Source organism: Crocuta crocuta, unplaced genomic scaffold (assembly GCF_008692635.1).
Source record: "Crocuta crocuta isolate KB4526 unplaced genomic scaffold, BGI_CrCroc_1.0 scaffold133, whole genome shotgun sequence".
Taxonomy (NCBI): domain Eukaryota; kingdom Metazoa; phylum Chordata; class Mammalia; order Carnivora; family Hyaenidae; genus Crocuta; species Crocuta crocuta.
In genome coordinates, this window is record NW_027529438.1 from 2,767,983 (window position 1) to 2,793,832 (window position 25,850).

Consider the following 25,850-nt stretch of genomic DNA (forward strand, 5'->3'; position numbering starts at 1 on the left):
TGCTGAACTTGAATGTCAGTCTTCTCCTGCCCTGTTTCTCTAGAGAGCTCTCGAATACATGCAGTTAACACTGGTCTGGAAAGCAGTGTGATGGGCCCCGGGGCATAGGAGACATGTCCGGCCCTGCACATATCAGATGAGATCATGTTTCTGGAAATGCCTGATAAACTTGAAAGCCCTGTACAAGTGGCCACTCTGACCGTGACTATTATAGTGCGTTCCCTGCAACATTGCTTTTGCTGATGGCGATTTTCAGAGCAGGAGATGACCAGATGACAGAATCTGCATCAACTGTAGACGCGATTATCCAGCCAGCACTGAACCTATCAGAGCTGGGAGAGGCTTTCAAGGCCATCTAATCCCATCCCCTCATTTTATGGCCAGGGAAAATAAAGTCCAGAAGGGTGAAGTGCCTCGTCCAAAGTGACACGCTTGGCTTGAGGCAGAAGTAGGATCAGAGCTCCCAAGCCAACGCTCTGGGCAGAGTTAGCCCTGGCAGAGACTGGAGCCCAGAGTCCAAGGGCAGCTATGAGAGAAGGCGTCTGCTAGGGTCACAAGACCGTCTGGGGGATTGGGCACTTCCTTCTGCGGTAGCCTGGAGCGATGCTGAAGGCTGAACCAGGGAGAAAAGTCAAGGCCCTGAGCCACTGCGCACAGGGGAAACAGGTCAGGGCTACAGAAGCAGACTCAAGGTCTCAAGACTATTGGGAACTTGACAACAAGAACTTGGGAAGCTTGTTTTGTAATCTTTTCTTGTTGTTCCTCAAAGAGAATGGAGGGGTCCCTTTTCCCACTTCTCGTTAGATCTGAGGCCTCACCATCTGCTCCAAAGGGACTCTTACTTGACAGTGTATCTGGTTCTGTGGCTTCTGAACTCAGAGCCCCATGATTTCTGTCCTGTTGGCCATACCATCCCTGGGGCAAGGCTGTCTACACCCAGCAGGAGCAGTGAAGGACGTCTCTCTCACGCTCTCTGCAATCAAGGACTCATAGGGTCAAAAGGACATTAAACTTCATCTCATACAACCATTTGCCTTGTGTTTGAAGGCCTATCTCTTTCTTGCCTAGTTCGTCAGCCTGCACCTGAAGCTCTTCAGCGACAAAGGACCCCCCCTGTGCCCCCCAACCTCTGGAGGTGACCCGTTCATCCTTTTGTGTTCTGCTGCTGGTTATGATCTCCCTAATAAGGAGTGGAAACCTATCTCCTTGCAACTTTCCCTCGTTGGCCCTAGGTCAGCATTTTGGAAACACTCAGAACAGATCTACTCTCCACACTACATGGCCTTCAGGTATTTGTCCCAGACAAGGTCACCCCCCAGCCCATGGGTGCCCTAGGGGATGCACCTAATAAAAGAGCTGAAAGACTTGGAGAAGATGAGCCAAAAGGGCCCACGGTCCAGATATCAAAACACCAGTCTTTACTGATTCAGTACCAGGCTCTCACTGAAACACACACCTGAAAATATCTAAGCAAGTGGGAGACCCTCTGCAGAAATCACAGGGGAAGAGCACACCTGTCACCTGTCCTCCATGGACCTCTTTTCCTACGTCTATTCTCTGTTCAAGAACCCTTTCATGCACGAGGTACTTTTTTGGCAAACGACAATTCCCCTTTGTACAGCCTTGCAGTAGACAGTCTCTCTACACACACCCTCTGTATTTCCTATGCGTATAGACGTCACCCTTGACCCCACCCTCAAAAGGAACAAAATGCCCATTCCGAGAACCTGGAGGTCTTCAAGCATGTATCACCTACTTGGACAGGAGAGGAAAAGGCAGAAGGTAGGACGTGTCCAGAGGCCAAATTAGGAAACAAAGAAATCTCTGATCAGCTACTGAATACCAACCCTCCCATCTGATTCTCCGCACGTACTGAGTGTCTTCCCCAAGCCTAACCCCACGTTCCCTAAGACATCGGTGTTCTTCAAGTTTTTTCTTTCTGAAGATACATTTTGAAAGGTGACGTGGAAAAAATATGGTAGAATCTGCACATTTATAAACATAGCATATTTAACCTTTATAAATTATCTAAGTTGTCTAGCTTGCTATCCAACACTTTGGTATATTAAGTAAGATTTCTTTACTAGATTTTATCTGCCCTAGGCTTTTTTTTCTTTTTGAGTTCTTTAATGTAAAAAAAAAAAAGAAAGAAAGAAAGAAAGTATATATGGGTCAGGAGTAGAGAGTGGGGGAGTGGAGTGAAGGCAGGCTGGGGACAGAGACAGAGAAGTAAATAAGCCTCTGTCTCCCGGGCCCGTTCAACGTCCAGATGGAGTGGCTTAGGCGTGGATGAGTGGTAGGTCTCGTGAGAAAGACCTGGGCCATCGGAATGTCGCCAGGCAGTGACAGCGTCACTCGTCCCCTTGCTGAAGGAGCAGAAGGTGGATCTCCTGGAACGAAGGACGATGCTTGGTGTCTCTTCTCCAGCAGCTGAGCATCAGCTTATACACAGAGTCAGGGCAAATGGCAGGCTGGGGCAGGTAAGTCTTTGAAAACAAAGGTGAACAAAAAACAAGGATGTTAAGAAGGTGGGGGTGGGGGTGGGGGAAGGAAGTGTGACTGCATTATCGTTTTGTCTGCCTCCCTCCCTCTTGAACTTGAAAACTGAGACAGGTGTGGTGTCTGTTCTTCCCACTCACCTCCCGGCCCCGGTTGCTTTGCTTGTCTTGCCTAGTCGTCTGGTGCAGGATTTCCTGATAAGCCCTTCTGAGGTCCCTACTGTCACACCAAAGACAAAACTCTAGCCAAAAAGAGGTCTCATACTGAGAAGCAAGTGGTTAGAACACTTGATCCTCCATTTACGGCCCAAGTGTTGAGGTTGATCTTGGCCGAGCCCATCACGGCAGGGGAAGAGAGTGAGTTCGGCTGTGTCAGCTCCTCTACCTGAACAGGAGCCCAGCCAGATGCAGACACGGGAATGCTGGATTTATCCATGTCACTCCTACCAGAATGTTCTCTGTGACCCCCTCCCCGGGACTGGGCCACACAGGGGAGTCTGCTGACTGAAGAGTCTACCTCACAGCTGACAGTACAGAGCACTTGCTGTTCTTACGCTCTGATGTAAAACTTCTCAAATTTGAACACATAAATTTGAGGAATAAAATTGAAAGTAATAACCTTTGGCAGAATATAATAAAGTTTAACTTTGACAAATCATGTTTAGTGATTAATGTGCTAACTGTAATAAATTTTTATCAAAAATTGCAACTTTTAGCTTATAGGTGAGAAGTTTACTGAGCATATAATGGTTATATCTGAGTTTGACCTTAGTTTCATTCACATCCTTAACTTTACCATTTGACCACTTGGTAGTTGGCGAAAATATATTTGGCTTACTACTAGTAGTGAGTGAAGATGAAATGGTGGACCCTTTTAAGCTGAGTATTTAAAAATAAATAAGAAAAACAAAAGCCTGGGGATTGTTAGAAATTAAGACTAAAATAGGTCAACCTGGTGTCATGATGTATCAGTCCAGTGGATAAACCACTTTTTTTCCTCGGTCCGCTCACTTGGCCTTGGTCCACTGCACACAGGAGTAAATTTGCCCTTTGTCATGGGCAATTATTTTAGAGCCAAGCAATGATTTTATAACCAAGACAGGTAATGTGGATCCCCTGCTGTCAAAAGATCTACAGAGTAGCAAGATAAAATGAAATTCCAGGCCCTCTCCCTCTTATTTTCAACCTGTAAGTTATGTTATCTCTTCTCATTCCCTTATCTTCTGCTTACTTCAATGTATTTAAGGATTTAAGTTCTTCTTTTCTGTTCTTTTTTTTCCCTCCCCCAATGTGGGGCTCGAACTCACAAACTCTGAGATCATGACCTGAGCTGTAGTTGAATGCTTAACGGACTGAGCCACCCAGGCGCCCCTAAGTGCTCATGTTCTGCAGGAGCCTTCTCTTGCTCCCTGGCTGGCTTGAGCTGCCACGCGCCAGAGTGCTGTGGCCAGGCCACCTTGGGGAGGTCAGTGCTCCAGCCACATCAGCAAGCTCTGAATCCGACATCTCACGGGGACTTTACAAACTGACTCAACTAAAAAAATGTTAGAGGGGGCGCCTGAGGCTCAGTGGGTTAAGTGTCCGACTTCGGCTTAGGTCATGATATCACGGTTCGTGAGTTTGAGCCCCGCGTTGGGCTCTCTGCTGACAGCACATTCTGTCTCTGTCTCTCAAAAATAAATAAATGTTGGAGAGGAGAGGAGAGGAGAGGAGAGGAGAGGAGAGGAAGTGCAGAGTGTCCTGACTGAAAATTGGGATCCTTGTCAGTGCGAGACTCCAGCTTTTCCTGAGTTCTGAGAGACCAGGGTCCAGGATGCATCTGCTCATCTCCAGACGTATCCGTCTAGAAACACTGCTAAATATTTAGTCCAAACCAGATTTTTAGCTATTTTTAGCTACTGCCAATAAATCCTTCACTCACTTTTTAAACTTCTATTTTTGTTCTTACGTGTTTCAACCAGGAAGATGAACTGCACGGTCTACATCAAGAAATAGGCCAAACACGAGAGAGCAGGTGTTATTTCCTGCTGTCTTTGAGTCGGGGAGGAGCGTGATGTAACTGTCCCCTCGTGTCCTCTGATGATCATGGGCTGCCGTGTGGATAAGGCAGAGCGTATGGTTGGCAGGGGCGGTGGGTGGCGGCGGCCCTCAGTCTTTCACGTTCTCTGGATAATTAGTGACCAAAGACTGTCATCCACGTAGCTCCCCTTCCAGCTCGGGCTATCCTGCTAAGTCAGGCCTTTCTTCTTCTCACCTTGTGGGGCACCCAGGTCCCCACCCTCCCACCCTCAGGGNTATTCTCGATGACCTGCTCATCAGACAGCTGGGAATAGGGCTGCTCCTGGCAAAAGGTGAAGGTCTCCCACAGAGTCACCCCAAACGCCCACACGTCACTCGCTGTAGTGAATTTGCCCTGTTCGCGTAAGGAAAAGAAGAGGAAACCAGAATGGCCGGTCTGTGACGAGGGCAGGTGAGATCTGCATGATCTGGTTACCCCCAGATCATGGGACTGATCTGGAACTGCCAAGATGTGCATGGAGAATCTAAAATGACAAAATGGGGGCACCTGGGGGGCTTGGTTGGTTGAGCGTCCAACTCTTGATTTTGGCTCAGGTCATGATCTCACGGTTTAGGAGATGGAGCCCCGTGATGGGCTCTGCACTGATAGCGTGGAGCCTGTTTGGGATTCTCTCTCTCCCTCCCTCTCTCTGTCCCTCCCCGACTCATGCACTTGCACACTCTCTCTCTCTCTCTTTCTCTCTCAAAATAAATAAATAAACTTAAAAAAATAAAACAACAAACTGAAGTGGCTTTGGCCTCAAAGTTGCAGGTCATTGTCTTTGTCCCTCATGGGCTCAGCTTAAAACATGCTTCTCTTGGAAATGAGATCACAGGGCCGCAAGAGGTGTCTGAGCTCTGCCTGACTCTCCCACCAAGTGTCAGAAGCTCAAACTTCAGGCTCTAGGGTAACCTTGGGAAAATACCCATGGGATTTTCTATTAGAATGGAAAGTCAATCGCTTTTACGTTAGAAATAGAGGAATCTAGTTTAAGTGCCCAAAGTCCCTGGGAGAATCCAGAACTCTTGCTTCCCAGGTCAGTAAGAATTACAGTCCTGAAGGGTAGACTAACACTGACAGCAATGGGATTCAGATGTGCTCAGCATGCATTAAATACATGCACATTTTCGATTCTGTAAATACAGCCTTCAAGTAGATGATGTTCTTTATCCTTATTTATTTGGATCAGAAAAGTGAGACAAGAGAGGTTTTCTAAAACTCTCCTAGATAGCAAGACCATTAGTAATGGAAAAACTGAGATTTGGAACAAGATCCTTTGAATCTCAGACTAATAATCTTTTACAACATATATAATACCTTGAAAAGGAACACTGCTCAATAATCACATCAGAAATGGGGAAAATGTGGGGCGCCTGGGTGACTCAGTCGGTTAAGCACCTGACTTCAGATCAGGTCATTACCTCGTGGTTTGTGAGTTTGAGCCCCACATCGGGCTCTGTGCTCAGAGCCTGGAGCCTGCTTCAGATTCTATGTCTCCCTCTCTCTCTGCCTCTCTCCCACTCATGCTGTCTCTCTCTCTCTCAAAAATAAACATTAAAAAAAAAGAAAAGAAATGGGAAAAATGTGTGAGTCACGTGTAGATAATAAAGATCCTTGTAGGACTTATGTAAACTGGTGTATACCAGCATTCATAATAGCAGGAAACAGGAAAGTGCTCACTTCTCAAATTATAGAGATATTATTAAATTATCGGATAGACACACACAATGGAATATCATGCAGCCATTAAAATCACGTGTCTGAAGAACATTTAATGACCTAGGAAATGCTAACGTTGTAGAATTATGTCTGCGTAGCATCATCCCATCTATGGAATGTAATGATCTGCACACAGGAGTCCCCTTATCGGCAGTTACACTTGCCACAATTTCAGCTGCCCATGATCAATCGCGATCCAGATGCTGAGAATGCTCTGCCCTTGCTACCGTACGTAGTAGCCTAATGCCACCTCACGACACCTACGTGATTCACCTACTTCCATCTCCTCACATAGACACTTTATCATTTTACCCCATCACAAAAGGAAGGGTGAGCAGAGTACGACATTTTGGAGAGAAAGAGAGAGAGAGAGAGAGAGACCATGTTTGCATAACTTTTATGACAGTATCTTGTTATAATTGTTCTATTGTAATATTATTGTTTTTAATCTCTTACTGTGCCTAATTTATCCATTAAGCTTTATCATAGGTATGTATGTATGGGGGAAAAGCATAGTATATATAGGGTTCAGTACTGTCTGTGATTTCAGGCATCCACCGGGGGGTCTTGGAACGTCTCCCTCATAAATAAAGGGGGGCTACTTTATGTATATATATACACGTGTACACACACACAACTACATATACAGAAATGTGTGTACAGAAAACAACCCTTGAAGGGAATATGCCGAACTATTATTAATGGTTATCTTGGGGAGAGAAAGGGGATAACTATATATATTTTTTCATTTCAAATTTAATTAATGAATCCTTTAAGAATATGAAAGAGGGATAAACAGATGAACTATAAACAAAGAAAGCTAGATTACTCCCAGGCTTTTCTCAGCGATATTAACTGGCAGAAGACAAACTTAGCCATATGCAGCATTGCAGGAAGTAACTGTTTAAAGTCTAATAATCCCACCAATCATCCAAGTGGTATAAAACCAACAATAAAACATCTCAAATATACACGGTCAGAAAATACACCTCCAAGAGAGGCGTATGCAAAAATGTTTTCACTCATGGTCCAGAATACCCAGCGTCGGATAAAAATTACAAAGTGGGGACACCTGGCTGGCTCAGTCGTTGGGGCGTCTGACTCTTGGTTTTGGCTCAGGGCATGATCTCGCGGTTCATGAGTTCAAGCCCTGACACTGGCTCTGTGCTGACAGTGTGAAGCCTGCTTGAGATTCTCTCTCTGTCTCCCCAGCCCCCTCTCTCTGCCCCTCTCCTGCTCATGCTCTCTATCAAAATCAATAAACAAACTGAAACGTGGGTCCCTATGTGCTCCATGCTCCGTGCCCCGTGCCAGCTGCTAAGGCAGGGCTGATGGATGTGAGGAACTCACCAGCAAGATGCTCTCCCAGGACATCCAGCGGATAGGCAGCACTGCCCGGCCCTGGATCCGGTAGTAGTCGCCGCTGTACAGGTTTCTGCTCATTCCGAAGTCGGCTATCTTGATGGTGTAGTTCTTCCCCACTAAGCAGTTTCGTGTGGCCAGATCTCGGTGGACAAAATTAAGAGAGGAGAGGTACTTCATACCAGAGGCAATCTGGGTCGCCATAAACTTCAGGTTGGCATAACTGAGGGGATAAAAGGGAAGAGAGAAAGTAGCCTGTGGCCAGAGGGAGCCGTGAAAGGCATGCATCCCACGGGTAGTACCAACAAACGGGAGTTTCGACCTCAGCATCTCTTTTCTGCTCTCAGTGAATCTGCTGGCTTTCCCCACCAGAGCAGCTGCTCCCCTGCTCCCTGCATACTAACCTCCCCACCATCCCAGAGCGCTGACGTGCTCTCAAGTTCACCGCTCCTGTCTTCAGAGCCAAGGTGTGTCTCGGGGAACACGGAGAAGGGATGGAAGACCCGGCTGACTTACCTGACAGTGGGTACATTGCTGGAGGCAGAACTGGGGGGCTCGTGGCGGGAGAGAAACTGATTGAGGTCTCCATTCTCCATGTACTCAGTGATCATGCACAGGGGGTCCTCGGTGATACACACGGCTAAGAGGCGGATGATGTTTGGGTCCTTAAGCCGGGACATGATCTTTATCTCCTTAAGGAAATCGTTCCTTTGGAGGACACAGACATGGGCGAACCCAGGGGTTGCCAGGGTTAGACACAAAATGGGGAGGAAGACACAGTAAAGCCCAGTCCCGCCCCTTATTCCAAGTCTTGTCTCCCTTTGGATAACCTTTGAAAGGGCAGAGAAGTTGGTACCTGGACACTGTCTCATTCTATTCACCCTGATCTGATGCACCCTCCTCAACTCTAATCTTTTTGGAAACATGAACGATGACTTGCTCACATTTGCATCCCTAGAACCCGACAGAAGGCCCACCACACAGAAAGTGATGACTATTTGCCGAGTCAAATACACATGGCTTAAAAACTAGTCTGCAAAATGAAACTTTTTACTGGAAATCATATCTGCAGTGCCCTGGGGCATTTATCTTTTTAAAAAGTCATGGAGTCACTCTACTAATAAAGCAAAGAAGTCTTTTATAAAGTGAATAATCATCCTCTGGTTTATCTGATCATTCTTTTTTTTCTTCTCTTCATGCTGGCTTTTCTTGATACAGGGCACCCCAGCTGTCAGTCACAGCACACATTGAGGAAGCCTGTTCAAAACAGAGCTGTTCAGGGGTGCCTGGGTGGCTCAGTCGGTTAAGCGTCCGACTTCAGCTCAGGTCATGATCTTGTGGTTCGTGAGTTCGAGCCCCGCATCAGACTCTGTGCTGACAGCTCAGAGCCTGGAGCCTGTTTCCAATTCTGTGTCTCCCTCTCTCTCTCTGCCCCTCCCCCACTCATGTTCTGTCTCTGTCTCAAAACTAAATAAACTATTAAAAAAAATTAAAAAAACAAACAGCACTCACTTGGCCAAGACCATAACTGCCTGAGTACTCAGTGACAACCACCCCTGAGTCACAAAGTGGGCTATCACCTTCCCAGTAGCAATAGCTGGGTTAGTGAGACCACTGGCCCACATTCTTAAAACTATTGGAGCAGATCAGTTATGTGTCTCCTGTGAGTTTTCTAGGAATGTGGACTGGCAGTCATATTGTGTTAATATAAAACCCTGGAAATGTGACCCCTCCCCTCCTGCATTCCTCTCCATTCCAAACCAGCGGTTTCCATGGCTTGGGGCAGGGGGTGGTGCCCAGAGTCTAGGTCACCCATTGCTGCTAGCGTGTAGTGGGCACAGGTGAAGGAACACCAAACATTGCCAACCAAAACAATGGGCAAAGGCTTTGTCACATCTTATGATTTTTCCTTCTTGCCACTCTCTCCCATTGTGTGCTAAGGTCAACATTAAGAATATTCCATCTCTCTAAAGGATGCAGAGGAAGTCATTTTTCATGTACTGATGTCCTTAAGATTGAAATTCTCAGGGGTGCCTGAGTGGCTCAGTCAGGTGAGCGTCCGACTTTGGCTCACATCATGATCTCACGGTTCTTGAGTTCAAGCCCCGTGTGGGACCCTATGCTGGCAGCTGAGAGCCTGGAGCCTGCTTCGGATTCTGTGTTTTCCTGTCTCTCTCTGTCCCTCCCCCGCCCCTCAAAAATAAACATTAAAAAAAAAGATTGAAATTCTCACAGTTAAAATTCCAGTTCTGTTCCCTTGCCTTTCTTCATTCCACATTCTGGCTGTTGCAAGGCTTTTCGTGAAACTCTACCATCACTCTTGGACTTGACGATAATTTGGGGAATAGGGGTAATAAGCTTTCTCTCACTGTGAGTATCAGCGAGACTGATTGAGTCAACACAAATGGGAAAATACGTACGTTACCCAGATGTGCAGACTTCTCTGAGACACAACCAGCTTTCAACCAGCACGCCTCCCTGGGTGAGGATTAACTCACCATTACTGTAATGGAAAGGCTGTCAGACAACGGAGTATGGCTGGAAACTGCAATTTATGTAGCAAAGGATCCGAGAGACTATTGGCCAGTTTGGGAAACAGCTAAAAGGACTGTGGATCCTTTTGCTTTGAGGTCCATGGATACTTTTCCAAGTAGAGGTAGCTTCTCATTTGGGGGGTTGCTGAACATAGAAGAAGAGGAGCATAAAAGAGAAAAAAAAGGGAATGAGAAAGTAAGTAGAGATGCGAAAAGAGGAGAACGGAAGGGACGCAGCAAGAAAGGTGTGTGAACATGGAAGTCTGCCAAGACGCGGTAATGACATTAAGGAGTACATCTGTGCATAACCATGGAAGGAGCAAATATCCAGGCTGTTGTGCGTGTTGGGAAGTACGACTCGGTGCAGAAGGCATTACGAGGTAAACAGGTAGCTAATTCAATGGATAGTGGGCATTTGTGTCCACGAGGGATGGAGAAGAGAGATGAGGGCTATGGCCAATTGGAAAAATAAAGCATAACAGTGAAAGGTGAGGAAGCTCACAGACCTTCCCATCTCGAAAGAAAAAACTGCTCAAAGGTTTCCAGGGGGTGTTCCTGATCCTGAAGGCGAAATACATAAAGGAGAATTCAAAATGCAGACCACAGACCTGGCATTCTTGTTGGCATCTGCCCGGAGCATTTTCACGGCCACCAGGACAGGCTGGTTGGCACTGACATCTAGGGCAAAATCTTTGTCTTTGAATTTTTCCATCCCCTCCACTTCACAGAGATGAACCTAGACAAAAGTCATCTACTTTCAGCATCATCATTTCTCCTGAAGGCGGCTCCGTACTCTTGCTGGGCATTTCCTGGAGATAAGCTAACTCATAACAACTCCACCAAATCGTCAGGAGACTGTTAAGATACGTGTAACATACCTTTCATTCAAATGTTGACACAAACAACAACGGTCGAGAACCCAGCTCATATGATACGCTACTGCTTTGTGAAAGAAACATACATTGATTGGAACATTAAATATGTAAACTAATTTACAACATGGTATTTTATTACAGCACAGTCCATGCTCCAACTTTGATTCAAGGAAGTTTAGTTACTGGATCATACAAAACATACGGCGACCTCCTCTCTAAGGTCACCCTTTGGTATGGCATTAGCACTGTAAGTAACCCCGATGTATTATCAACAGTGTAACGAGCCTGTGTTTTCAACCGAGGGGGCAGAACGAGTACCTACAACATCACAAACAGATGCCACGGACCCTCTTACCCCCACCAACGCCAGCCTACCCAGGGGTAGAGCCTGCCACCCACCCTAAAAACCAATAACATATTCTTATATTTCATTTGGAGTTCAGACGGCACTGTCGAAGGACTCCTATTGCCACTTAAATCATGGCTTGGAAGTCTCAGAAGTTCATGTGACTGATGGAAAGAGTGCAAAGTCACTATTACGTGCATCACTCGGAGGGCAACTGGGAAGAGGACTCCTCCTTATCTCAACTGGCACTTCGTTCCCTGGTGGCTGATTCTGGGACTAGAGTCAGGGGCGAGGTTGTTTTTGACCACTTTACACAGAACTCCCATTGAAAGGAAGAAAACAAAGTGGCTATCGAGCAGCAGGGTGTTCTTGGACAGCTTATAAAAGATGATCACATCTCATGGGTCCCCACCCTCTGTAACCTATTGTAAAAGCTGTTGAAAACATTGAATGTTTTTCAGCATATCTGAAGGCCAGTGACTTGCTGGCTTTAAAACCTCCTGTACAGAAATCAGAAGGCCCAGGACCTCTGTTATTCCGTGGAGATCAGGTTGACCCAATACCTGCCTTCTAGAAGACAAGACGAGGAGAGATAAGTGAAGGAGACATTCCAGTATGAATCCACTTTGGAAGGGGTACTTTGCTCTCCTGGACATTTTTACTCAACCACTATGTGGAGACCCCAATGAAGGGCTCAACTCACCTCCCCGAACTGGCCTTCTCCCAGCTTCTCCTTGAACGTTAGAAGCTTCCTAGGGAACTCTTCCACAGCCACGTCTTTTCCGGAAAGCAGGTCCATGGTAACAGCAGGCACTGAGTAGGTGTTGCCTCCGGTTACCCCCTGCAGGTTCACAATGTCAGCCTCGGCGTAGTGGGGCGCCCCATCAGGCCCGCTGGGCTGGGCTGGCTTCACAACGCCGCTGCAGCCTGGGAAGACATGGGGATGGGTCTTACCCCAAGGGACATCTTGACAGGAAGACTGGGACATGCCCTTAAGACTGCCTACCCTACCCCGTGCCACTGTCATGTGGAGAATGGTGCCTCTAGGGACTCTTTCTTGTGGCCTTTGGAATGTAGACCATCGTTTTCTCTCATATTCTTCTCAAGCTACATGATCATTAACAACCTCCTTGGCTTATCTTATGGGACTGTGGTGAAGCTATAGTACAGTTCAGTTCATGCTATATAAGGGCAGGAGTATTAAAGTTTGAAGATTTAATCACATTTCTTTAATTTTAAGACACCATCATTGATTTAATAACCTATATTAGGGATTAAAAAAAACCTTTCTGATTCTGTGATCTAATTTAAGATACATCCATCCTTTAAAAAATATACATTATGGGACACCTGGGTGGCTCAGTGGGTTGAGCGTCTGACTCTTGAGTTTGGCTCAGACCATGATCTCATGGTTCATGAGATTGAGCCTGTCAGGCTCCACACTGCTTGGAATTCTCTCTCTTTTCCTCTCTCTCTGTTAGCTCTCCTTCTCACATGCTAGCTCTCTCTCTCTCTCAAAATAAATAAACTTTAAAAAATTTAAAATAAATATTAAAATATGAGGGGGGAGATGTAAATTACTTTGTAAATTACTAGGTAAATTACTTTGGTTCTACCTAGGAAATAAATTTGTTTATATCCTTTATTCTTGGTATCTCTGTAAAATTCCCTGAGCTCAATGTGCTCCTTCATTGTTTGCTGTCCATGAAATGATAAATACATGCTAGTTTCCTTCCTTTGAAAAGAACCTTTGAAAAGCCTATGTGCGCCTGGTAAGTCCTGTCTAATTCTCTGTCCAGCTCTCTCCTGAGCCCAAGTTCTTCTACTGACTTGGATCACTCTTCAGTTATGGAGAAGCTGCTCTGAGTCCCAGTAATGACCCCAGAATCCCTTCTGATGTCACTCTGAAACACTTTAAAAAAAAACTGGATGTAAATCAATTGGCACAGCTTTACCAAAGCAACACTTTTACTGAAGAAAGGCAAGAAATATTTGCTGTTGTAAAAAAAAAATCATGTATTCTTCTAATAAACTTTCACCAAAGATAAATCAACAAAAATTGGATAAACTCTATTATCTAGACGGCCAAAAAAACTCAGAATTCTAGGATGTCTTTAGCTTCATAGATTTGTTTTCTCCAGAGAAATGCTAGCCCTAAACTTCCCGCTAATGATGTTTGATAGCGGGTGAGTGCCCTATCCGGGCCTCCCCATCTTCCTATGGAAAACGAGGAGTCAGACTAGTTGAACTGCTTTGATTCTTCTGGTGTTAACACTTTGGGGACACTTTTTTATTTATTTTCTTCCTCTTCTGACCTGAGGGTCCCTTCAAACACCTGTTATGTGCAGGAGTGAAAGCGAGGTGCTCAGATTAGGGTACAAGTAGCAGCAGATCAATCTAGAAAGAGGGTGTGAACTTCTCAGGAGAAGGTGGACTTCTCTCCATCAAAACCAGATTTGGTTGAATAGGAGCAAGGTGTCACACCTTCATACTGCCTGTCAAGATGTCTCCCTCCTTCTCTGCCACAGTGTCATCCTCACCTGACTCTTCCTCCCCCGGCGCAAATTCTGGGAGTTTTCGTATCAGCCTCGACGGCTCCTGGTAGTCAGGGCGAAGGGGAAAGATGCGATCATAAGTGGAACTGGACTCCTGCTCACTTGGCGATGAGGAGCGGTTGTGGTTGAACATGCTGGACTCACTGGGCAGGGACAGGCTGACTGTCATTTCATCATCCAGCATCCTTCTGGAAGCCTGAACGAGAAGGGGGGGAAGGCAAGTTGGCACAAGGGGGATCATCACTTCCTCCTCCCCTGAAACCCAGCTCTTTCACTCAGGTGAGATTCCTCTCTATTATTCTTAAACTCTGTCAGCACCTCAAGGATGGGACGCAGTCTGGTTCCACGAATGCTTGTGTCACAGAAACTTAGAATAACCCTTCATTGCATCAAGGCAGATTTTGACATCCCACTTTCCGTGCTGGCAACATTCACTAACTTTCACCGACGCACTTAGAAGCATTATTTACATGACACTCTAAGAACCCATCAGTAGCCAATTAAAGATCTTATCAGTCTTGGAGAGTGTTTGGTATTCTGTTAAGTGATAGATTTTTGCAGACTTATCCTTCAACTGGTTTGACTTTGCATAGACATATATTAAAATGCTCAATCAGTCAACAGAGATGCTTCCACATGCTGGATCCACAGTCCACCTGATCGCTGTGACACTGTAGGTTAGGATCATAGGCCCTCAATCCCACATTTTCACTAGCACAAAAATAAAATGGCTACAAAATGGGAAAGAAAAGTCCCGAGGGTACTGAGGTGAATTACACCTGATAAAGAAAGAGGAAGACGAAAATAACAAATTGTTTTGGCATCCTATCCAATGCAACCTACCTGCTGCTTCCAAAGGAAAATGCAAGAATCTGAATATATGCGACCATGTGGATTTGAACATGTAAAATGTTCCACTCCAACAAACACACTTTGGGTCGTCAGGAGAAACTTAGAGTCCCCAATACTGACTATGGAATTGAACACATAGTAGGTACTCAATAAATACAGGTTAACTCTCTCAAAGAAAAAATGACACTACCAAAAGTATCCGACAAGTAATGCTTAGTCTAAAGCTATTTTGAGTAATGCTTCTTGGAATATATGTGCATGCTTCAGGGTTTTACACACACACACACAAATTCTGTCCTCAGGAAGAAATCTTGTGTCATTCCAGAGATATACAAGGTCAGAAAGGATTTCTTGAAGGACCAAGTGAAATATTCCAAGGCAAAATTTTTGCTCTCCTTTTTACTTAAAGAGTCTCCACTCCAACAGTCCTCTTCCAGTCCATGAACATATTCCAATCAGATTCAGAAGAAAGACCCAGAGAAGTATGGTAAACGCTGGTTCCAAAAAAGAGGAAAATAGCTCACAGACTCCCTCTTCCCAAATAAAACGCAGTCATAACAAACTACTCAAGAAGGACTCCCAAATAAAACGCAGTCATAACAAACTACTCAAGAAGGACACACAATAGCTTCAAGCTGTCCCATGAACCTCTAGTGCACCAGCTTCTACTGGCATCAGCATTATTTGCTGCCCCTCATCCTGAATCTAGACACCCAGTATGTTCCAGCATTCTAGAAGAAAGAAGGTTTTAACAATGCCTCATCATGCCCACTCATTGATCAACTGAAGATGTCCATGGCCAAATGTAGAACTACTTAACCATCGGTAGACCCCAAGAGCATCAGATACTTAGCAGAAGTGCCCAGAGAGTTGCTATCTGGCCTCAGGAGGCCAAAGAAAGGCCTAGATATTCCATCTTTGGTGCAATGGATATATTTTGGAAGAAAAAAAAGTCAACAAATTTCAAGATGGGAATGAACACAGAAAATAGGATATCAGTTGTATGACCTCGAATACGTCACATTTTCTCAACAGAAAAACAGTTCAATAAAACTACTCTGCCCAGCTCACCAGTATTCGATGAGGTTCGAGTAAAATAGTACACGTGAAAAAAGTCCTTGCAGACTGTCAAATATTAGACAAATGTATAAAAATTATTCAGATAATTTAGACTGGACAACACAAATCTGAGGAGAGACTCAGAAGAATGCATCATCCTAACTTCCAGGTACATAAAGAAGTATAAATAAGATTGTAAGAAACTTGGCTTGGATATGAATGAGGCTGAATGTTCTCCTGCACGTACACACATGAACGCACATGTGCATGCGCCCGCACGCACACACACACACAGACATGTGAACTGTAACAGAAGAGAAGGAAGAGCATTATCAGAAGTTTTAGCTAGTTTTTTTAATTAAAAATTTTTAAAAATATATAGATTCCTGCACTCCCCACCTCCCAAACCCAAAGAATCAAAACCTTCAAGGGAGATGCTTGACTTGAGATTCAATGTCTTAGGAAAAGTTTTCTGAGTTTTCTAGGGAGGTTCCAGGATCTCCATCCCAAACATGAGAAAATGGACTTAGCTTATTCTTTTCTGACTCCTTTCAGCAACAAGCTTCGCCACTCCCAGGCTTCTCAGTAGCCCCAGTTAATGCTCTAAGCATTTATAAGTTTTTACAGCGTGCCACTTTCTCCTAGAGAAGCAGTGGCTTAGGCAAGGGTGGGGCAGTTTCCTATCCCATGACTGTTCTGCCCTTCCTCACCTTCTCCAGCATCTTCTGCCAGAACTGCCTCCAGAGGATGATGACAATGATGGCCAGGAGGATGAAGATGATGGCCACCAAGCAGCCGATCAGGATCCGCGTGTTGCTGTCATCAACTTTAAGCATCGGATCTGTGGCCAGGAAAAGAAAGACAGAGAACACCATCATCTCATGGGGCAAGGCAAAGCATGAGGGATTGGACTAGAGACAGGGAGGTAGAACCTCTTCCTTCGGGATAATTCTGCAAGATGCCACCTCAATGCTTCTGCTTAGTTTTGGTCTTGCTGCTCGTGGATTACTTCACTTCTACACTGTACAGGCCTCCTCCTTGGGACAGTAGCCTCCTCCTCCTCACGTATCAGGCTGGATAATGGAGAGGCTTTCCATTCGTCCCCAAATTTTGCTCCTTTATTATCACAGCCTGGATCTACTGGCCCCAATCACACTTCATGAAAAACAGGTGAAGAACCAGTTTCGCCCTTTGCATTCTGTGAGGCATGCCAAGGTAGCAGAGAGTCCTCTTTGGAGACACTCGATCACCTGTATTTCCTAGATTGCTATTCATATGACCGGTGACCATCTGAAGCACCGAACACACTTTGCATGTATCTCCAATTAGTAAGACTGGCATTTTGTTTAATGGGCTTCCATCCATTCATGGAGATCCCCGCTAGGGGTCTTACCCAGAAATGTCCCTTCCCTTGTTTCTGTTCCAAGCAACATGAACTTTCATGACACAGTTGGAACAGTTCCAGGCCCTCCTTTAGCTGAAGAGCTGCGTGGGCCAGCAGTGAGAAGAGTGAGTTGGGGTCCTTTACTTTGGAGGTGGACTGGCCTACCTTTCCAGAACTACTCTTCATCCAAAGCCACCTGGTACAAAGCCTCCTACACAGTCAGGCCCTTGCAAATCTCCACCCTTCTCTGTCCTCTGGAAGACCCCTCACCTGACCTCTTATAACTAGAAATCACACATACCATAGGTTGTGGGCACCTCGGGTGAGGTGGGCGGGGCTCCAGAGTTGTTGTACATGGCGGCGTCTGTTAAGAAACAAAGGTGCGTCAGAACAGGGGAGAAGATAGCAAAGTAGTGGTTTTTCTGGAGGTAGACTGTGATCTTGCACGTGGTGAAATCAATTTAGTGGGTTGCCAGCAGACTGTCTTAAAAATGAAATCACATAATATTCTAAATTATAATCACATAAATATTCTAAATGCAATAGTAAGGGCAGCTCTCATTTTGTAAAATGTTTGTTTAAATGACACTGGCTGTCATGGGACAAAAAAGGTTAAGAAACAGTGGTTCGGAGGGCTGTGGCCACACGTGATCATAAAGCATATGCACAGCAAGTCAGACCCAAATTCTGCAAAATATGGAGAGAATACAGCGGGTAAGTGGGCATAAGGCAGATAGTGCCAAGAGGCTCTTTCCTTCAAGGAAACTAAGTTGTCTGCAATTGATTAAACATATTGAATTTATAAAACTGCAATGCAATAAGTGTATAATGATACTAAAAAAAAGAACAATTATGAAAAACAAAACTCATTAGACATTATTGGAAGTTGCTATGGCATCAATTCTGAAAAGAGAAAAAAATTAATCACGTATCCCGTCCTTTCCATGTAAACTGTATCTCAGGGTAGGTGAGTGCATGAGGAACAGTTCTACTAGTCCGAAGAAATGCAGCTAATAAATGCAGAAGGAATGCAAGGATTAGAAATCCTAATGAAATAAATAATTCAAGCAGTGGTCATGAGTTCATGGGGATAACCTGAGCCCAGAAATTAATCTTAGCATCACTAGAGGTGAGAGAATCTAAGATTACATCCCCATGATGAGGTTCAATGTAAAGGACACAGCACTATCTATGACAAATTCTTGACAAAAAGAAATATTGAACTTGAATCAACTTAGCCTGTAGATATAACCTCCAGTCTACAGAAATGACTGGAGATTCAAAATAGAAGCTCTAGAAAATGACATCACAGAAAGCAACCAGTCAAGCCTGAATGGATGTTTTTAAAAGGACTGTTTTATATTAAAAGAGACACTTAGAAATATAATAAAGTCCCCCAAAAGGGCCTTATTTGGATCCTAACTCAATCAAGCCAACTGCAGTTGTCAACAACATTAGACATATCTCTGATTGTCCATTAGATAATATTAACAAATTAGATAATATTAAATCTTATTAAGGAATTACATATTAAGAAATGCTGTTGGATGTTATAATGCTCTAAGCTTACAAGGCATGATGCTTATAAAGATGTTATTTTCTTTGATGTATTCTCAAATTTTTAGTAATGAAATCAAATAATGTCTCAGATTTCCTTAAAATAGGACAGCGACAAGGGAGAGACAGATAAAACAAGCATGGAAAACATGAGTGGTAGGCATGGCTCAGTGATTGACTGGTGGGGTTCATTGTTCTCTTTAGTTTTGTGTATATTTAGAAATTCTTATATAAATGTTTTTGTAGTGTGCGCCCCCTTAAGTGGCTTGATTGATAGAGCTTTAACCCATTGGACTCTCATGTTTTAATGCTTTATTTTACATGCCTTTTAGACAACATGAGAGAGCCCAGTAAATATTCTAGTCGCCCAGGCGATTCTTCTATCCATCAATGAGGAGCCGCCGTGCAACCCTCTTCCTCAGAGACCTGCCAATGAGCAGCTCCAGTGCGTACCCTCCTCCTTCACCACCACTTGGCCCACCCCCCCACGGCCGAAGAGCCCCCAGCTCCCAACCTGATTGGAAGGTGATCTCACTGAACATCATCCAGGTGTCAGCAAAATGGTACTGGCACTTGATGGCGCTGGCCATGCGGTGGTGGAGGGGCACCGTGACAAAGCGAGCACTGGGGTTGACGTCGTCCAGGACAAGGGGGAAGGACACGGCGTTAGGTTCCCACTCGTTGGCTTCAGAGCGGAAGTAGCACTGCACCTCCTTAAAAATCTTCACTCCTTTAGCAAACATGTTGTTGCAGTGGACCTGGCAGGGAAAGGGGTGTTTGAGTGACAGGCTGACACCAATGAGTGGCAGAGGGACAGGGACAACCTAACCCAGCAAAATCCTAGCCCCGGCGGTTTCTCCGAGCACCACCCTCGGGTGGATAGTTGGTGCTCTGCTGTCTTTTGGACCTGTCCCTCCAGGAACTTCACAGTGGCGTGATGCATTGGTCTGATCCTCCAAAACAGGGGTGTTTTCCCCAGTCACCTCTCTGCACCTGTGTGCCCCTGGCCACCTCATTTCCTGTTGCCTCATCTGCTAAATGAGGGCTGGACCAGCGTCCTCTTGGGTCCTTCCTTCCCCTTAACACTCCCAAGTCTCTAATCCTCTCCAGCCCATTTGCTTTCCACCCAGAATCAAGCTATTCTGACTGAGGTAAGGGGAGCCCGCCCTCCTCCTTCCTCCCAGGTACATGCTGAAGCCAGTCCACCCCTTCTAACAGGAAGTTGAGAAACCGGAAATAATACACAGTGTGAAAACAAATTCAGCTTTCTCTTTAGAAACCTTGCGTCAAGTGCTGCGTATTAGCAGTTTTCAGCCAGGGACACAAGACTGAAGTATCTATTGTAATTAAATTCAGTTTAGGTAAAGTCATTCTGATAAGGGCATGGAACCTTCCTCACAGATATTTTCTAAGATAAGAAGGTCTTTTGGAAAGTAGCTTGTATCTTCTTGCCTGCTGCCGCGGCTCTTTTGCCAGGCTATTTGTATGGCTTTTAAAAGGTCATAAAAACAAAGATCCCACAGCCGTTCCTCTGGAACACCGTCGTGTGTTTAACATCCCTCAACAACGGAACATGCATGTTTGTAACTAGGTCAGGTCCCTCGTGACCATTCAGGGACATTTCCTCCGGCTCAGTCATACATGGAAAGTGGGGCTTTGCTGGTCACTATCCCCTGAATTAAAAGAGTTCACAGGTCAGGGGCGCCTGGGTGGCTCAGTTGATTAAGCGTCCAGCTTCAGCTCAAGTCATGATCTCATGGCTTGTGAGTTCGAGCCCTGCATGGGGCTCTGTGCTGACAGCTCAGAGCCTGGAGCCTGCTTCAGATTCTGTGTCTCCCTCTCTCTCTGCCCGTCTTCTGTTCTCTCTCTCTCTCAAAAATAAATAAACATTATAAAGAATAAAAATTAAAATAAAAGACTTCATAGGGTTGGAAAAGCATCATTGCCATTCTGGGAATATATTTGCTATTTGCATTTTAATGTCTTGCTCAGGCCCTAAACTGTAACCCTTCAACTGTCTTTGATACCCTTCTCTGCTTTCTGGATGATAAACACAGGACTCCCGTTCAGAGTTTATTTTCAGCTGAAGAAGCAGCAGCAATGATGATAAAAATTTTATGATCAAAGAAATGAGCAGAGATGTTCTGAAAAAAAAAATAAAAACAGAATAAAATCACCTACTTGGACTTATTTCCTAATGAGCTAGTGCTCAGATAAGTTTGATCTGCCAGTGGCCAGTCAACAACAGAACAGTCTAGAACCCTATATGCCTAGTCCAATGATCCTGCCAATACCATGCCACACAGAAATGGAACAAGTCGCCCTAACTTTTCCATTTGGATTTTCCTGTAAAGGTTTTAATGATGAAAACATCTGTTAGTACCTTCCTTGGGATGGATTAGCCATTCCAGTTTATTGAGCACAAGTCAATGGAGCAAGACTAAGAAACAAAATACCAACTACAGCTTCAATAGATTTTTCAGATTTTTTTTTTAAATCTGCAAAATGTTAGAGGCGCCTGGGTGGCTCAGTCAGTGTAGCGTCCAGCTTCAGCTCAGGTCATGATCTCACGGTTGGTGGGTTTGAGCCCCATGTCAAGCTCTGTGCTGACAGGTCAGAGCCTGGAGCCTGCTTCAGACTCTGTGGTTCCTTCTCTCTCTGCCTCTCTCTCTCAAAAATAAATAAACATTGAAATCTGCAACCTGTTGTATAAGTAGCCTGTAGGGGAGGTAATGATATATCCTACAGATGTTTGGGGAATTCTCCTGGAATGCAAATAAATAGTATATAATTTCATTCCCCTATGGACTTACATATTTACTTAATAAATACAATACATTTTAAAAATAAATTAACATATGTCAATGGTATATTTTGACTATACTTCAGGAGTGGGGAGAAGGAGTATAATTTGCCTAGAAAGCAATAACTACTCTCTGGAAGATGTTAGTGACCTGAAAGTCATCTTTTACATTTTATTTGTCTCAGGAGAATTAAAATACGCTAGAGACCTGTTTGGCCTCAACAAGACTGACCCTGAGTTAGCTCCTTAGAAGTTTCTTCAACCTGCGTAGTGCAGAATATGCTTTTGAGTCATTTTGACGTGTGACGAATTAGTTAAAAAGGAGATTGGGGGGGGGGGGNCTTCATGGAGAGTTTAAAATACATATTAATTGTGAGACTACAAATTATCCCAATGGCATATTTTTGTGAATTGATATGCATATTCATAAGTGCATGTGGGTATATCATTATTCAGTGATATAAATAAATTTTCCCTTGAAGTATATTTTTGTTACTATNCAATACACAGGCAGATGCACACGTGTTCATGCTCTATTCTCATCTTAAATGTCTGTCCATTTAATTAATGGCTATTATTCCAGCTAGGAAATATTATCACATTTACATGTGAGAGTTATAGTAGTATAATAGAGAGTAATATAATTATAACATTATACTTATATAATAGTAATATAATATATTGTATTAGAATAGAATAGAGAGTATATAATAGGGTAATATAATAGTCATATAATGGATTTTCTTTTTGACTCCAAGTTGTGCCAAGAATAGCAAATTTTGATCTACTAAGAGCCTTTAATGATGACACAGAGGAGTGCCCGGATGGCTCAGTGGGTAGAGCATCCGACCTTGGCTCAGGTCATGATCTCATGGTCTGTGGGTTCAAGCCTCCCATTGGGCTCTGTGCTGACAGTTCAGAGCCTGGAGCCTACTTTTGATTCTGTGTCTCCCTCTCTCTCTCTGCCCCTCCCTTGCTCATGCTCTGTCTCTGTCTGTCTCTGTCTCTGTCTCTCTCAAAAATAAACATTTAAAAAAATAAAATAAAAAATAAAATAAAATGATGACACAGACTTCCTTCTTCGGGGCCCCATGTCATCCTACATGCCCCCTTTTGCAAATAAATAGCACCTTGTCCCACTGAACTGCAAGTCATCCCAAGGCAGGGACGAGTTCTTACTCATCCGTTTACCCCCAGAACTTAGTCTAGCGCTATGTATACTCCAAATACTGGAGCTAAATTTAGAGCAAAGATAGAGGAATGAATTTAGGACACATATATTTGAAGCAGAAGACTGGGTGTAAATGAAGGCAAAGTCACCAATTGGTTGGCCGTTAATATTCTGTCCCCAACTATTAACAGGCGAAATAACAGATAGATAGGAGCCATGTATGAGGTCAAATTTACTTGCCCTCTCTCTTTCCTGGGCCTCAAATTGGAATTCCTCTAAGGCCCCTTCACAGACCAGTAAGAGTATATGTGACCCATGAAAATTTCAGGGGTCTCTGTTACATTCAACAAAAGGACTTTCTACTGCTAAGCCCCAGTTTTCCTCAAGCTTAGAGTTCAGGTCGGAGGAGCTTGAAATCTAGTAAGGCGACCAGACAGATGTGTTGTTGCCATAGATAAAGAAACAAATAACTCTGGAGACAGAAGAGAATGGAGGCTTCTATCATGATTTCTCCTGAGAAATTATGCATGGGTAGAAGAAACAGGGTAGGGGTGGGAAATGATTCCAAAGCCAAAATACAAAATTCTCAATTCTTCCAGTGAGAATCAGAGCTGCAATGAGCCAGCTTTACTGATAAAAGGATGTCTTGTCCCTGGGGAGCGCTGGGCAGAGCCATAAAATGATTGCCATGGACTCTAGTTACTTTTGTTTTTGTGGGTCCCTCCCTCCAGAAAAAAAATTAAAATTGTATTTTTAAACCATGTTGTTCAACAGACGAAAATAATAATTTTTGACCCTAAAAGATCCTTTTTATCCGATGTTAAAAGAAGTTAAAACATTTCCATAGGCCTTAAAAGTATGGTGGGCTCCTCTCCACAATAGCTAAAACATGGAAAGAGCCTAAGTGTCCATCAACAGATGAATGGATCAAGAAGATGTGGTTTATCTATACCATGGAATACTACATGGCAATGAGAAACAATGAAATCTGGCCATGTGTAGCAACATGGATGGACCTTGAGGGTGTTATGCTGAGNGATGCCGGAACAACGACAAAATACATTGAGAAACAGCGACCTAGACCAAGCCCCTTTTTCACAAGTGAAGCAAGAAGCGCACAGGGACTTGTGAAGCACAGGTAGCTAGTAGCAGAACACCTATCTGAATCCAGCTCTGCTGGCAACACCCAGCGTTCTTTCTAGCAAGCCTTTTCTCTTCACCATTATTTTGGCTTCCTTGGAAACCTTCCACCACACCTAACTCCACTGACCTTCATGGTGGTGAAATTCCGGATGCGGTCAAATTCAAACATGATCTCGATGTAACCACCGGGGGCACTCTCGTTCCTCCAGCCCACATAGTCATAGCCCGGCCACACGTGGTATTCATGGGTCTGAGTGAAATCGTCCAGGCCTGACACCCCATCTGTCAGCTGGCCCAACCCTTCGGTCATGCTGCTCAGGCCAGAGGAAGAGAAGGGAAAGGGAGAAAGGAACCTGGAGTTAATTACACATTTATGGAAGCGCTTTTACCCAGCTTCTTTACCCCGGGGTTTTGTAAGAGTTGATTATCTTGAAGCTTGAAGGATTATGAAAAAAAAAAATCCATTATATTTTATAGTATTGACTCATTTATCCTGCATCAATGGAGAACAAATAATTCATACCAATGAATTTTACGAAGTACTTAACGCTTACTCTTTTAGTAGGAAAGCTTTTAAAAATATTTTACCATTTTATAAGAAAAGCTTTCTATAATCTATTGTATCCTTACCTATCCTTGCATACTGAATACAGTCAGCTTTTATTCGACATTATCAAACGCATTTGATTAATGAATCCATTAACGAGTAAATGAGGGAATGGATGGATCAATGCATAGAATGAACACTACAGTAGATGGTAGCATTTGACCATCACTAAACAGTCTCAGAGCTTGTTGGAAATGTTTCTGTATGACAACTGTATGTTGTCATTTTTCAGTGAATCAATTCCAGAAAAGCTAGTCATGTCCGATTCCACCCCACATCCAGCAACCCAACTTGAGGGCAAACTAAAGGGGAAAAAAAAAGTAATCAATGCCAAATTCAAGTACTAATTTAGATGTAATTTTAATTAAAGTGGTAGAATGCTAGGCTCATGGAATAAAATGCATTATTTACGTGAGGGTCTCAGAAATTGGATTTAGTCTTGTTTTCTAGCTTGGCAGTCTTTCCACTTCCGATTGTAAGGCTTTGCTTGATTGGTATACGGGATGATTGGGTGTTTATGTCAGATTGACTATCTGAGGAACATAGAGATCTTCTTGCTTCTTTATGGAGAGACAGAGCAAGGAATTCCTGGAAGTTCTCTCTCCTCAAGCTCTGCCTTTCAAGCTCTAAACAATGAATCAGGAGTCTCCCAAATGAAGAAATTGGGATACTCACCCTCAAGCAATAATGCAAGTGCCCCTTGAGGTTAGACAAAAGTTATGAATTTACAAAAAAATAATAATAATGATTGGTGATTATGCCAGCCTTACAGATACACTTTTGTTTGTTCATTGAAAAATGTTTGGCAAATTATAAAATTTGACTGGCCTTATCCACAGTGACCAGAGCTTGGGTGTCCCTTCCAAGGATTTGCCATCTTTTTCTTCTCTCTACAGATCAGAAGGCTGGGAGAACATAAGTTTACTTGCAATAAATATATTTCCCATTGTCCCCAGAATAATAAATCCCCATGAAACTCTTATGAAAAGCAACACAAATTAAAAATTAATTTCTCATAGTCAAAATTAAATCGAATGGGGATAGGATAAGCAAAGAAACTTTCCCTGTTTACTTCATATCCTTTAGAATCATTAGGATTACTACAACGAGAACATACTACTTCTATAATTTTTTTAGTTAAAAAAAGGAACTTTTGCTACTAAAACTATCTATTCCTGAGACTCTGAATTAGGTGACTTATACCTCATCACTCAGACACACGTCAAAGGGATATATATCTCACTACCACAGTTATCAAGTGCAGGGAGTCTGTATCTAAATCTCTGTATTCTTGATCTTTCCTTCTGTTACCAGTTACCTGCCTTA

At 43.9% G+C, this 25,850-nt stretch overlaps 1 protein-coding gene across 1 annotated transcript in view; it reads right to left on the bottom strand.

The window, feature by feature from the left end:
- The window catches only part of DDR2 (discoidin domain receptor tyrosine kinase 2), a 128,748-nt gene continuing 102,898 nt past the window's right edge, over positions 1-25,850 (bottom strand). The window contains exons 7-17 of the mRNA XM_077760008.1: positions 24,045-24,228; positions 19,315-19,558; positions 17,545-17,607; positions 16,570-16,700; positions 13,934-14,144; positions 12,097-12,320; positions 10,781-10,908; positions 8,155-8,346; positions 7,627-7,861; positions 4,753-4,911; positions 1-2,486 (exon numbers count right to left, since the gene is read on the bottom strand). Of these exons, the coding sequence (XP_077616134.1) occupies positions 2,352-2,486; positions 4,753-4,911; positions 7,627-7,861; positions 8,155-8,346; positions 10,781-10,908; positions 12,097-12,320; positions 13,934-14,144; positions 16,570-16,700; positions 17,545-17,607; positions 19,315-19,558; positions 24,045-24,228 (1,906 nt within the window). The 3' untranslated portion in view covers positions 1-2,351. The remainder of the gene's footprint in view (positions 2,487-4,752; positions 4,912-7,626; positions 7,862-8,154; positions 8,347-10,780; positions 10,909-12,096; positions 12,321-13,933; positions 14,145-16,569; positions 16,701-17,544; positions 17,608-19,314; positions 19,559-24,044; positions 24,229-25,850) is intronic.